Raw genomic sequence first — 13,560 nt, 5'->3', positions numbered from 1 at the left:
ATCAGCATCATTTCACAGCTGCAAATTTCACATCAATTGCTATTAATTAAAAGATATAAATGTCAAACTATGGTTTGCTACTAAAGTCGACACAAACTGCTGGAGTAACTCAGCGGGACAGGCAGCATCTCTGGAGAGAAGGGATTGGGTCTCCTGCTGAGTTACTCCAGCATTTTGTGTCTGCCTTCGATTTAAACCAGCATCTGCCGTTCATTGCTACGCACTCTGATTTGCTAGACCCGGGTTCGATCCTGACCGTGGGTGCTGTCGGTGTGAAGTTTATACGTTCTCCCTGTAACCGTGTGGGTTTTTTCCCAGGTGCTCCGGTAAACCCCAGCACGTTTCAAAGATGTGCAGGTTTTGTAGGTTAATTGACTTCTGTAAATTGCCCCTAGTGTGTGGGGTGGGGGGGGGGGGGGGGGGGTGGGGGGGGGGGGGGGGGGGGCATGGAACTAGTGTACAGCTGATTAATGGTTCAATAATTCAATTATACTTTGATGTACCTAGGAATAGTGAAATGCTTTGTTTTGCATACAACTCGATAAAGTCACACAGCTGACCTCACCTGGGTAGTACACAAGACGCCATGTTTCTGGCAGCAACAAAGTTAATCCAACAGTTTTATCCTCTGCTCGCAACGACGAACCGCCCCCCCACACACACCACACTTGGCAGCAGGCGGCCTCCTGATAGGTCCCCCATTGTTCTCGGCAGTCCCTGCTATGATCCCCTTCATTCTCGGTGCCCCCCCTGCTATGTCCCACCTTGTTCTCGGTGCCCCCCATCCTCCCCTGGTAATTCTCAGTGTGGACTCAGTGGGCCAAAGTGTCTCTTTCCACGCTGTATCTTTAAACTGAACTACACTTTACGCTTTAATTGAAGTTACATTTAGAAGAATGAGGTTGGGACCTCATTGAAACACACAGAATAGTGAAAGGCTTGGATAGAGTGGATGTGGGGAGGATGTTTCCACTGGCGGCAGAGTCTCGGACTAGAGGTCACAGCGTCAGAATTAAAGGACGTTCTTTTAGGAAGGAGATGAGGAGGAATTTCTTTAGTCAGAGGGTGGTGAATCTGTGGAATTCATTACACAGAAGGTTGTGGAGGCCAATTCAGTGGATATATTTAAGGCAGAGATAGACAGACTGTTGATCAGTACATGTGTCAGAGGTTATGGGGAGAAGGCAGGAGAATGGGGTTAGGATGGAGAGATAGATCAGCCATGATTGAATGGCGGTGTAGACTTGATGGGCCAATTGGCCTAATTCTACTCCTATCACTTATGACACGACAAACAGGCATGTCTTTGGGTAAGAAAATAACTGCAGTTGCTGGTACAAATCGAAGGTATTTATTTCACAAAATGCTGGAGTAACTCAGTGGGTCAGGCAGCATCTCAGGAGAGAAGGAATGGGTGACGTTTCGGGTCGAGACCCTTCTTCAGACTGAAAAAGGGTCTCGACCCAAATCGTCACCCATTCCTTCTCTCCTGAGATGCTGCCTGACCTGCTGAGTTACTCCAGCATTTTGTGAATAAATACCTTCGGCATGTCTTTGGGTGGTTTGTTCGGAATTGGAGCACCCGGATAAAACCCACACTGACACAGGAAGAACGTGCAAACTCCACGCAGGTCAGGATCGAACCCGGGTCTCTGGTGCTGTGAGGCAGCAAGTCTATCAGCTGTCTCGGTGGTTGAACGAGTCAGTATGGGATGGCGGTTGGGGGTTGACGTTGGGAGTCCAGGCCTAATTCTATTCCTATTCCTTATGACGCTGCTTTGTCCCGCAGGTGGAAAGCCCAGATTCTGCTACGGTAACCACTGTGCAACCTGCAGTGGATCATGAACCGACCACACCTGACTCTTCACGCCACACGTTTTCATTTTCGTGGCTGAACGCCTTTGCGAATTAGAGGAGTCAGAGGATCTTGCAGCTGATGAACGTGAAGATATTAAGCGGTGACTGTCGTTTCTGTATTTGTCGTTTGAAGTGCCATTGTCTGGCGTTAACAATGCAGAACCACGCTGAGGAAAACAGCTTAGTTTAGTTTAGAGATTACAGCACGGAAACAGACCGAGTCCGCGGGGTCCAGCAATCCCCGCACATTAACACACTAGGGACAATTTACACTTATACCAAGCCAATTTACCTACAAACCTGTACGCCTTTGAAGTGTGGGAGCAAGACCGAAGATCTCGGAGAAAACGCAGGCGGTCACGGGGTAGAATATGCCAACATCTGCACAGACAGTACCTGTAGACGGGATCGAACCCGGATCTCCGGCGCTGTAAAGCAGCGACTCCATCATTGCGCCATCGTGCCACCCTAGTTAAGAACATAAGAAATAGAACCAAGCCGAGATCGATCAGTGGGTCTTTACTGCTCCACCGTTCAAGAAGATCATGTGTCATCTTTACTTCCATGGCATTTTCCAGTATTAACTCCATATCTCTTTATTCTCTTACTGTCTAAAAATCATGATCTGGAATACTTTTAGTAGCAAAACCTCCACTACCCCTCTTGGTAAGAGAACTTCAAAGGTCACGATCCTCTGGAGAAGAAATTTCTTTGGAGGCTTATTCTTACTGGAAAGCCCGTTACTTGGAGATGTTGCCCTCGATTCTAGACACCTCAGCCTGCCAGGAGAAACACTAACACTTCATTTACCCTGCCAAGCCCATTAATAACATTACTGTCACAGAGTCGTACAGCACAGAAACAGGCCCTTCGGCCCAACTTACCCATGCTGACCAAGATGCCCCATCTACACTAGTCCCACCTGCTTGCGTTTGGCCCATACCCCTCCAAACCTGTTCTATCCATGTACCTATCCAAATGTCTTAAATGTTGGTATAGTACCTGCCCCAACTACCTGCTCTGGCATAGCCCTTTAAATCTTTCATATCCATGTACCGTATAGTTTAGAGATACAGCGCGGAAACAGGTCCTTCAGCCCACCGAGCCCGTGCAGACTAGCGATCCCCGCACACTTACACTATCTTACACAGCCCCGGATCGAGGGGCTTGGGTCGGCCCGCTGCGGACCTTTCACCGTCCGGCGCGGCCTGGAATGTGGCAACTTCAACAGCCTGACCGCGGGAGAAGACGGCAGGGGAAGAGAAAAGACATTCTGGCCTTCCATCACAGTGAGGAGGTGACTGGAGGAGACTCACTGGGATGGATGTTTCTTTTTTTTGTTTTGTGGTGGTTTGTGGTTGTGTGTGAAATTGCTTATTTTATTGCTCTTATTGTTGGACTGTGGGTGACGAAATCTCGTCCAAAAGACTTGGGTTTTTTTTGGATGACAATAAAGGTAATTCTGATTCTGATTCTGACACTGGGGACAATTTATAATTATACCAAGCCAATCAGCCTACAAACCTATACATCTTTGCAGTGAACTGTCCAAACGTCTTTTAAATGTCGCTGCTTCGACTGCCTCCTCTAGCAGCTTGTTCCGTATGTTCATTACCCTGTGTGTGAAAAAATTGTTCCTCAGGCTCCTATTAAATCTTCCCCCTCTCATCTTAAACCTATGTAATCTGGTTCTTGATTTCCCCACTGTCCATAATTTATGTTTCGGTGAGATCACTCTCCATTCTATACTTTAGAGTAGAGAGCTAATCTGCTTAATCTTTCTTCATACTATAGAATAGATAATCAATCTGCTTGAAGTGGACATGGTCCTTTATAGTTTATGTCATAAATAAAGAATGAATGCTTAAATATAAATCCTCAACAAAGCTCAAGTGTTTTGGCTTTCTCTTTCACAGAATGTTCATTTATTATAAACTAGACCAAGTGGACCCGTTGGGCCCAAACCTCTTCTGCATTGGTGCAGCACCCTCCCCTCCTCCTCCCCCTCCCTCCTCCCCCTCCCTCCTCCCCCCCCCTCCCTCCCTCCCTTCCCCCTCCCTCCCTCCCTCCTCCCTCCCTCCTTCCCCTCCCCCCTTCCCCTCCCCTCTTCCCCTCCCCTCCCTCCTTCCCCTCCCCCTCTTACAGGGTTGATGGTGGGGATACAATGGCAAAGATTTTTAAAGACCGCATGGATTAACTTCAAAAATTGTTCATCCCTCTCTGGCGAAAAAATAAAACGTGGAAGGCACCTAAATGGTGTTAGGTAAACTGTTGGGACTGAAGGCAGATAAATCCCCAGGGCTGATGGTCTGCATCCCAGAGTACTCAAGGAGGTGGCCCAGGAAATCATGGATGCATTGGTGATCATTTTCCAATGTTCTCTCGACTCTGGATCAGTTCCTGTGGACTGGAGGGTAGCCAATGTAACTCCATTTTTTTAAAGAAATGAGGGAGAGAGAATTATAGACCAGTTAGCCTTACATCGGTAGTGGGGAAGAAGATCGAGTCGATTGTTAAAGATGTTATAGCGGTGACAGGATGTTAGATGAGAATGTTCCCGGACAGTCTATGACCCATAGCGCTGTTTAACCCCTATAGCGCTATGTGTAAACCCTATAGCGCTATGTGTAAACCCTATAGCGCTATGTGTAAACCCTATAGCGCTATGTGTAACCCCTATAGCGCTATGTGTAAACCCTATAGCGCTATGTGTAAACCCTATAGCGCTATGTGTAAACCCTATAGCGCTATGTGTAACCCCTATAGCGCTATGTGTAAACCCTATAGCGCTATGTGCAAACTCTATAGCGCTATGTTTAAAGCCCATAGCGCTACGTTTAATGCACATAGCGCTGTGGCGGGTAACGCTATGTTTAAAGCCCATGGCGCTGCAGCTCTTTGTTTAAATTCCCTCACGTTAATGCGACAGTGTTCCATTTAAACCTTTACGCTCCAAACCGGCAGCGCTGTGTGTGTTGCTCGACGTTGTGTATTGCTTTGCGAGCCAGTCAGCGGCTGATAGCGCTTCGTTCCCGGGGGGGGGGGGGTGTTACTGGAATGTAGTCCCCTGCCATTGGTGTAAGAAAATAACTGCAGATGATGGGGGGATGGGGGGGGGGGATACAAGGGCACTGTTAAACAACTAATGATATTTAAAAGCACACTGCACTTTCCAAAATAATGTGGAATAATACAAACAAGGCGAGGCTTGTCATCATTGGGAGGCAATCTCAATGCAGAGAGATATCGAGATGAGATTCTGCAACCAGTGGCAATCCCATATCTCCACAGTCTGGGACCGAACTCTATCCTCCAAGATGACAATGCTCGCCCCCACAGAGCAAGGTTTCTCAGAGACTACCTTCAGAATTTGGGAGTGGAGAGGATGGAATGGCCTGCCAGCAGTCCTGACCTCAACCCCATTGAACACTTGTGGGATCAGCTTGGGCGTGCTGTTCGTGCCAGAGTGACCAACACAACCACGTTGGCTGACTTGCGACAAATGCTGGTTGAAGAATGGGATGCCATCCCACAACAGTGTGTGACCAGGCTGGTGACCAGCATGAGGAGGAGGTGCCAGGCTGTTGTGGCTGTGTATGGTTCTTCCACACGCTACTGAGGCTCCTGTTTATTAAATGAATAAATTGTTAAATTGCCAATATGTCTTGTTTCTTCAGACTTCAATCATCCAATCCACCAAACAACACCGAACAAGAGTCAATGGCAGAATAAGCTGTTTGGCATTGGCAGAGAAGATTTGGCAAATTTTTCATGGGCGCAACCCATATACTCAGCTCTGCTGCTCGTCCCACAAATGCATGTTCCTTACAACTGTGGCACCATTTAAAAGGGAAATAAACAGGCTTTCCAACGGTATAAGATTTATTGCCAAGAAGCATTGTTACAACAAAGAAATAATCTACCAAACACAAATGTCCTTACTTTTTGTGCTATGTTTTTAGTTAGTGCCAAGGCACTATGTAAATGTAGCGTAAGAAGGAATTAGAGAGCAGTGCTGAACTACTATCTATCCCGTTGGTGAACCTCAGACTATCTTTGATCGGACCTTTACCTTGCACTAAACGTTATTCCCTTATGTACACTGTAAATGGGTCGATTGTAATCATGTATTGTCTTTCCGCTGACTGGTTAGCACACAGCAAAGGCTTTTCACTGTACCTCGGTACACGTGACAATAAACTACACTGAACTGCAGATGCTGGTTTACACCAAAGATGGACACAAAATGTTGGAGCAACTCAGCCAGTCGGGCAGCATCTCTGGAGAAAAAGAATAGGTGACGTTTCTGGTTTAGACCCTTTATCAGAACTGTAGATGCTGTTTTAGGATTAGGTTTATTATTGTCATGTGTACTGAGAGACAGTGAAAAAGCTTTTGTTTGTGGGCGATTCAATCAAATAATGCTATATCAGAATACAAACAAGCTAAGTACAAAAGACAGTGAAGAGAAAAATACCAGAGTGTAGAACATACTCTCTGCGATGTAATATTAAACTTTGAGAAAAAAGTTCAATGTCAACAATGAGGTTGGTTGGAGGATCGGGACTGTACTCTAGTTTATGGAAGGGACTAGTTTGGTTTATTTTGTTATTGTCATGTGTATTGAGGTACAGTGAAGAAGCTTTTTTTGTACGCTACCCAGTCATCCAAAAGGGTCTCGACCCGAAACGTCACCTATTCCTTTTCTCCATAGATGCTGCCTGCCCGATGAGTTACCCCAGCATTTTGTGTCTCTCCAAACGACTTTCCACGATCTCAACGAAGCTGCCCACAATGTATAGGTACAGGATAAAGGGGATAACTATAAATTATAATTTATGTGGTATAGATTTGGCCTACTTGTAGGTTTAATCTTGTTTTAATATTATTTGAGATTAAGGGGGAAAAAATGAGATTTTACAGTTTAAAAAAAACAAAACTATCATTTATTGTTTGCCTGGAAATAAACAGAAACATTGCTACAACATCGCACTGATGGCCAATGAATGCAGTGGTTGCATTAAATACTACAGCACTTCTATTTATTTGGCAGAACTAAACCTAAACACCCTCTTGCCCAACACATATGCACACATCAAGTGAATTCAATAGTCAATAGTCAAGTTTATTTGTCACATACACATAAATGTGCAGTGAAATGAAAGATTACCCACAGTCCAACAATAAGAGCAATAAAAATAAGCAATAACACACACAATCACAAACCAACACCAAACAAAAAGAAACAAAAAGTAACATTCATCCCAGCCAGTCTCCTCCAGTCACCTCCTCACTGTGATGGAAGGCCAGAATGTATTTTCTCTTCCCCTGCCGTCTTCTCCCGTAAATTGTAAATGTAACATCAATTTAAAACAATATCATACAAAACTTAGAGGGTTAGTTACACACGATTACTTCCCGATGACGGTTACTAGTGCAAGGACCGTCTCACTCCTGCCTCCACACGACCTACATTTTATTTTTTAAAGGAAAGTTTTTCCTCAGCATGCTTAAAAGAGAGTTAGATAGAGCTATAGGGGCTAGTGGAGTCAAGGGATATGGGGAGAAGGCAGGCACAGGTTACTGATTGTGGATGATCGGCCCTGATCACAATGAATGGCGGTGCTGGCTCGAAGGGCCGAATGGCCGTCTCCTGCACCTATTTTCTATGTTTCTATGCTGGCCAGTTGGCGGTGGGCTGATTAGGGACCGCCGAGCGACGGCGAGTGACTACCACCGACTCATTCTCGATGACAAAACTTACCCGCCTCCCCGACAATTTAATGACCTCGTGTCTGATCTCGGCTGCAAACTTTGTCACCTCTTTAAAACATAATGCCCAACGCCTGTGGTGATGACGTCCAGCTTATTCCATCGCTAAAATTGGGACACAATGAACTGCAGATGCTGGAATCATGAGCAAAGCACAAAGTGCTGGAGGAACTCAGCGGGGGCGGGCAGGCAGCATCGGTGGAGGGAATGGACAACGACATTGTGGGTCGAGACCTTGGCCTGAAGACCACCTTGTCCCGAAGAAAGGTCCAGTCAATAGACAATAGACAGTAGGTGCAGGAGGAGGCCATTCGGCCCTTCGAGCCAGCACCGCCATTCAATGTGATCATGGCTGATCATTCTCAATCAGTACCCCGTTCCTGCCTTCTCCCCATACCCCCTGACCCCGCTATCCTTAGGAGCTCTATCTAACTCTCTCTTGAAAGCATCCAGAGAATTGGCCTCCACTGCCTTCTGAGGCAAAGAATTCCACAGATTCACAACTCTGACTGAAAAAGTTTTTCCTCATCTCAGTTCTAAATGGCCTACCCCTTATTCTTAAACTGTGGCCCCTTGTTCTGGACTCCCCCAACATTGGGAACATGTTTCCTGCGTCTAACGTGTCCAACCCCTTAATAATCTTATACGTTTCGATAAGATCTCCTCTCATCCTTCTAAATTCCAGTCATGACCCGAAACGTCGTCTGACGAATTCTCTGCACAGATGCTGCCTGACCTGCCGCGTTCCCCCAGCGCTTCGTGTTTTGTCCTTCACTAAATTAATATGTTTTAAACCTGTCCAATTACCTTCTTTTGTAATAATTTCCATCGCCATCGCCGAGGATGGCCGCAAGTTGGTCATTGACTTCTTAACCGTGACATGACAAGCTGATGAACTAAATCTGCTCTCTCGGTAGTAATTGTCCAATTAAGCTTCAATTGGTAGAAGGATTGTCGCCGAGAATGCCCTCTTGAAACCGCTTTTACAAATGTAGGTCTCAAGTGTTTACAATAATAGATTATTTACCAATTCGTTTGAGTTTAGTCCAACGCAAAAGGGAAGTCGGTGCCCATAAAGGTAAGTAAATGTTTTCTTCTTTAAAATTAAAAAATCTAGTGGGAAGGAGTACGGTACTCTGTGTCGTGTTATACATAGTCAAAGAGTGATATAGTGCAGAAACAGGCCCTTCGGCCCAACTTGCCCACACCGTGCGCTTGGTCCATATCCCTCCAAACTTGTCCTATTCATGTACCTGTCTAACTGTTTCTTAAATTTTCATTGTTTAAATGGACTAGCTTACAGTCTCCAAGAAGTAATAACTCTTCAGCTTATTTCAAAAGGCTACGAAGTGGACTGCCGGATCTATAATCAGCATTGTCCCGTTTCACGGGGTTTTGATCGGAATCATCAGCGGTCGTTACATTGCGCTGGGCGCCAGCTAAGCGCGGATGGAGACCGGTTTCCAGTGTTTTTATCTCACGAACCCCTTCGCTGGGGGAGAGGGAGGGGATCGCATTTCTAAATGACAGTGTGGAGGATTCAAATGCGCCTTTTCTGATACAATAGACAATACAATAGACAATAGGTGCAGGAGTAGGCCATTCAGCCCTTCGAGCCAGCACCGCCATTCAATGCGATCATGGCTGATCACTCTCATGGCTGATGACCCTAGACTAACTAAATAGTCTGATTGGTAGTCTTGAATAGTTTGGAAAATAAGGCACGGTTATCTAAATTCATTCATATGATGTCCTTACGATGTTCACTTCAACACAGGCGGTTTCATAAATTCTAGGAACAGAATTTGGCCATTCGGCCCGTCAAGTCTACTCCGCCATTCAATCATGACTGGTCTATCTCTCCCTCCCAACCCCATTCTCCTGCCTTCTCCTCATAACCCCTGACACCCTCACTAATCGATTAAGTGGGTACCGAAGTACCAGTCAAACCAAAGACAGACAGGGTGCTGGAGTAACTCAGCGGGTCAGGCAGCATCTCTGGAGTAACTCAGCGGGTCAGGCAGCATCTCTGGAGAACATGGATAGGTGCCGTTTCAGTCAGACTGAAGAAGGGTCCGAGCCCGAAACGCCGTCTGTCCATGTTCTCCAGAGATGCTGCCTGACCCACTGAGTTACCCCAACACTTTGTACCTATCGATGTTCTCCAGAGATACTGCTTGACCCGCCGAGTTACTCCAATACTTTGTGTCTATCTTCGGCACAAAACCAGCATCTGCATTTTGTTTTATTTCTACCCGATAAACCATGTAGTTTGCACCAGTGATTTGGCAGATACATATTTTTTCAGTGGGACAAATCTCTCCGGGATCGGCTGTACGCACATACATCGTGAAAAACAAGACTAGTTTTGAAGAACGTCAAATGCCGATGCAATTTTGCTGTTTTTTTTATTAGTCGAGTAATTAAATACAAACACTAATACCAGAGAGCAGAAATCAAACAATGTGGCGAAAAGTGGTTAATTGTACGCTCTTTAAGGTAACCAGTTGTGCAAATATTTCGCTGCACGTTTAAAACGATGACAATTTATGCTGTGTGGAATGAATTTTGGATTTAAACAGTGTTTTTGACATAACACACGTTACACGACCATCGGCTAACTAACTCTAACGTGTAGACTCTAATAGTGTTGAATTATTTCCCTACGCTCTGCATAATCAGTCTGTTCATCTTGGCTTTTTGGGCCATTTTCTCCGCTCTGGCCATTCCCAGAAATTCTCTCAATAGGTGAAAGGTGAGGTCGAGAGAGTTGGGTTTGGTGTGGAATCTCTTGTAGCGGAGCGAGTCAACTTCGCCACCATTCTGGCCATTTGAGAGTACATTGCCCAGAGTGACCGGGGTCGGTTCCTGCGCCGCGGTCGGGTCCCTCGAGTCTCCCCGTGTTGCTTGAAGTGGATTCTGGTGATGTGGCGACTCGTCACTGTACTCCCACTGTTCGGGTTCCGAGCCCGCTTCTTTGCTGCTGTAGTTATCAACCTGCTTGGTTGATGTGATAGGAAGTGACTCTTTCGCGGGAAGAAAGCCGAGCACGAAGAATGATGTTGCCAGGAATAACGCGTTCATGGTGGCACGATGTGATCCGAGCTCTACAATACAGAAACATCACAAGCGGTCATTACCACAATAGCTTCCCAAACTTCCTATGTAGGAAGCAACCGCAGACGCTGGGTTAAACCGAAGGCAGACACAAAATGCTGGAGTAACTCAGCAGGACAGGCAGCATCTCTGGAGAGAAGGAATGGGAGACATTTCGCGTCGAGACCCTTCTTCAGATTGGTTAGGATACAACTTATAATCGTCCCCGCTTATCACTGATTCCTCTTCAGACCCAATAACAACTTCTTTTCTTTACAACAAACGGCTCTTCTGCACAAGATTAGCCAATTCCTACTACTATCGCTGCTCCCATTGTCCGGGTCGTTTCGTTTAGAGATACGACACGGGAAACGACCATTCGGCCCACCGAGTCCATGCTGTTCACACTAATTCTATGTTTTAATAATATGATGTGTCTATCTTCGATTTAAACCAGCATCTGCAGTTCCTTCCTACACACTAATTCTATGTTGGGCCACTATCGCACCCACACTCAAAGCGATGTTTAGTTTGCGGGACCAGGGGCCACAGTCTTAGAATAAAGGGGAGGCCATTTAAAACTGAGGTGAGAAAAAACGTTTTCACCCATAGAGTTGTGAATTTGTGGAATTCTCTGCCACAGAGGGCAGTGGAAGCCAAATCACTGGATGGATTTAAGAGAGAATTAGATAGAGCTCTAGGGGCTAGTGGAATCAAGGGATATGGGGAGAAGGCAGGCACGGGTTACTGATTGGGATGATCAGCCATGATCACAATGAATGGCGGTGCTGACTCGTACGACCGAATGGCCTCCTCCTGCACCTGTTTTCTATGTTTCTATGAATTAAATCCAAGAATAACTAATGGGATGGGTTGTGTTAATTAAGGCCAAGTTTAGGAAATTGGATCGTTGGTTATATTACTGACTACTTTACATCCACTTTGAACACAGGTCAATGTCGTTGTCCAGAATACTAAGTGCTGGAGTAACTCAGCGGGTCGGGCAGCATCTCTGGAGAACGTGGAGCGGCAATGTTTTTAGTCAGGAAGGATCCGGACCGCAACGTCACCTACCTGCCCGACCCGCTGAGTTACTCCAGCACTTTAGTGCTCTACGCAAGACCCCAGCATCTGCAGTTCCTCGTGTCCACAAACCGACCGTCCGCATCGTTAACAAAATAACGTCATTTAGAACTGAGATGAGGAAAAACTTTTTCAGTCAGACAGTTGTGAATCTGTGGAATTCTCTGCCTCAGAAGGCAGTGGAGGCCAAATCTCTGAATGTATTCAAGAGAGAGCTAGATAGAGCTCTTAAGGATAGCGGAGTCAGGGGGTATGGGGAGAAGGCAGGAACGGGGTACTGATTGAGAATGATCAGCCATGATCACATTGAATGGCGGTGCAGGCTCGAAGGGCCGAATGGCCTCCTCCTGCACCTATTGTCTATTGTTATCAGCTCGATTCATAACTCGCCTATACAACAAAGACTCTAAATACCTGATCACTTGGTTAAAAAAAAACACCTCATCAAAATTCTGGAAAGATAACGTGGCAGTCCATAAAGAAATGTTGACAATTTGATTCATAGAAACATAGAAAATAGGCGCAGGAGTAGGCCATTCGGCCCTTCCAGCCAGTACCGCTATTCGATATGATCATGGCTGATCATCCAGAATCCGTACCCCGTTCCTGCTTTCTCCCCATATCCCTCGATTCCGTTAGCCCTCTGAACTATATCTAATTCAGATCTCTGCTGCCCGTTGGATTTTATTTAGAGTCATTGCCGTAACAAGGGGGTCACAGTTTAAGGATAAGGGGGAAGTCTTTTAGGACCGAGATGAGAAAGTTTTTTTTCACACAGAGAGTGGTGAATCTGTGGAATTCTCTGCCACAGAAGGTAGTTGAGGCCAGTTCATTGGCTATATTTAAGAGGGAGTTAGATGTGGCCCTTGTGGCTAAAGGGATCAGGGGGTATGGAGAGAAGGCAGGTACGGGATACTGAGTTGGATGATCAGCCATGATCATATTGAATGGTGGTGCAGGCTCGAAGGGCCGAATGGCCTACTCCTGCACCTATTTTCTATGTTTCTATGTTTCTAAGTATACCATCGTTCCGTTGGTATAATTCAGCTGCATTACTTACGGCGCGGATCTGCTCCTTTGAAACCTCTTGTCTTTTCTGTTTCTCCGCGATTCCAAATGCTGGGGACAAACGATTCCAAATGTGTGGCAGCGGAACGGCGGCGTTTTATATACAAGTTGAAGTCCGGCAACTTTGAACAACTGTGCCCCAAGTGAAAGCCCAAGGCGCCGGAGCGTAAACCACCAAGCCAATCCCAAAGTGGCTTTTATTTGCCATTTTTAAACTGTTTTACATCAGAGTGACGCCAATCAAACGGCAGAGATCGCGGTCATTGACGTAAGGAAACGTTTCCCAGCCTTTCGAGTCCCGGATAAAATTACTTTCATCGCAATTTCTTAACGGGAGTTAAATTTGGAGCGAGAGGGTTGAATCCGCAAAGCGAGCGCTGTCCGCGGTGCTGAACCGCTCCGGCCATAGAAGTGGGCGGGAAGGAACTGCAGATGCTGGTTTAGACCGGAGATAGACACAAACATAGAAACATAGAAAATAGGTGCAGGAGTAGGCCATTCGGCCCTTCGAGCCTGCACCGCCATTCAATGTGATCATGGCTGATCATCCAACTCAGTATCCCGTACCTCCCTTCTCTCCATACCCCCTGATCCCTTTAGCCACAAGTGCCACATCTAACTCCCTCTTAAATATAGCCAACGAACTGGCCTCAACTACCTTCTGTGGCAGATAATTCCACAGAC

At 46.1% G+C, this 13,560-nt stretch overlaps 1 protein-coding gene across 1 annotated transcript; it reads right to left on the bottom strand.

The window, feature by feature from the left end:
- Positions 1 to 10,101: 10,101 nt before the first annotated feature.
- Positions 10,102 to 13,007, bottom strand: LOC144604707 (uncharacterized). The gene is made up of 2 exons (XM_078419357.1): positions 12,869 to 13,007; positions 10,102 to 10,736 (listed from the first exon to the last, which is right to left on the bottom strand). Exon 2 carries the CDS (start codon positions 10,711 to 10,713, stop codon positions 10,285 to 10,287), a length of 429 nt encoding a protein of 142 aa, XP_078275483.1. The 5' UTR covers positions 10,714 to 10,736; positions 12,869 to 13,007; the 3' UTR covers positions 10,102 to 10,284.
- Between the last annotated feature and the right edge of the window lie 553 nt (positions 13,008 to 13,560).

The sequence above is a fragment of the Rhinoraja longicauda genome, chromosome 22, assembly GCF_053455715.1.
Source record: "Rhinoraja longicauda isolate Sanriku21f chromosome 22, sRhiLon1.1, whole genome shotgun sequence".
Taxonomy (NCBI): Eukaryota; Metazoa; Chordata; class Chondrichthyes; order Rajiformes; family Arhynchobatidae; genus Rhinoraja; species Rhinoraja longicauda.
This window is presented reverse-complemented; position numbering and strand designations above follow the sequence as displayed.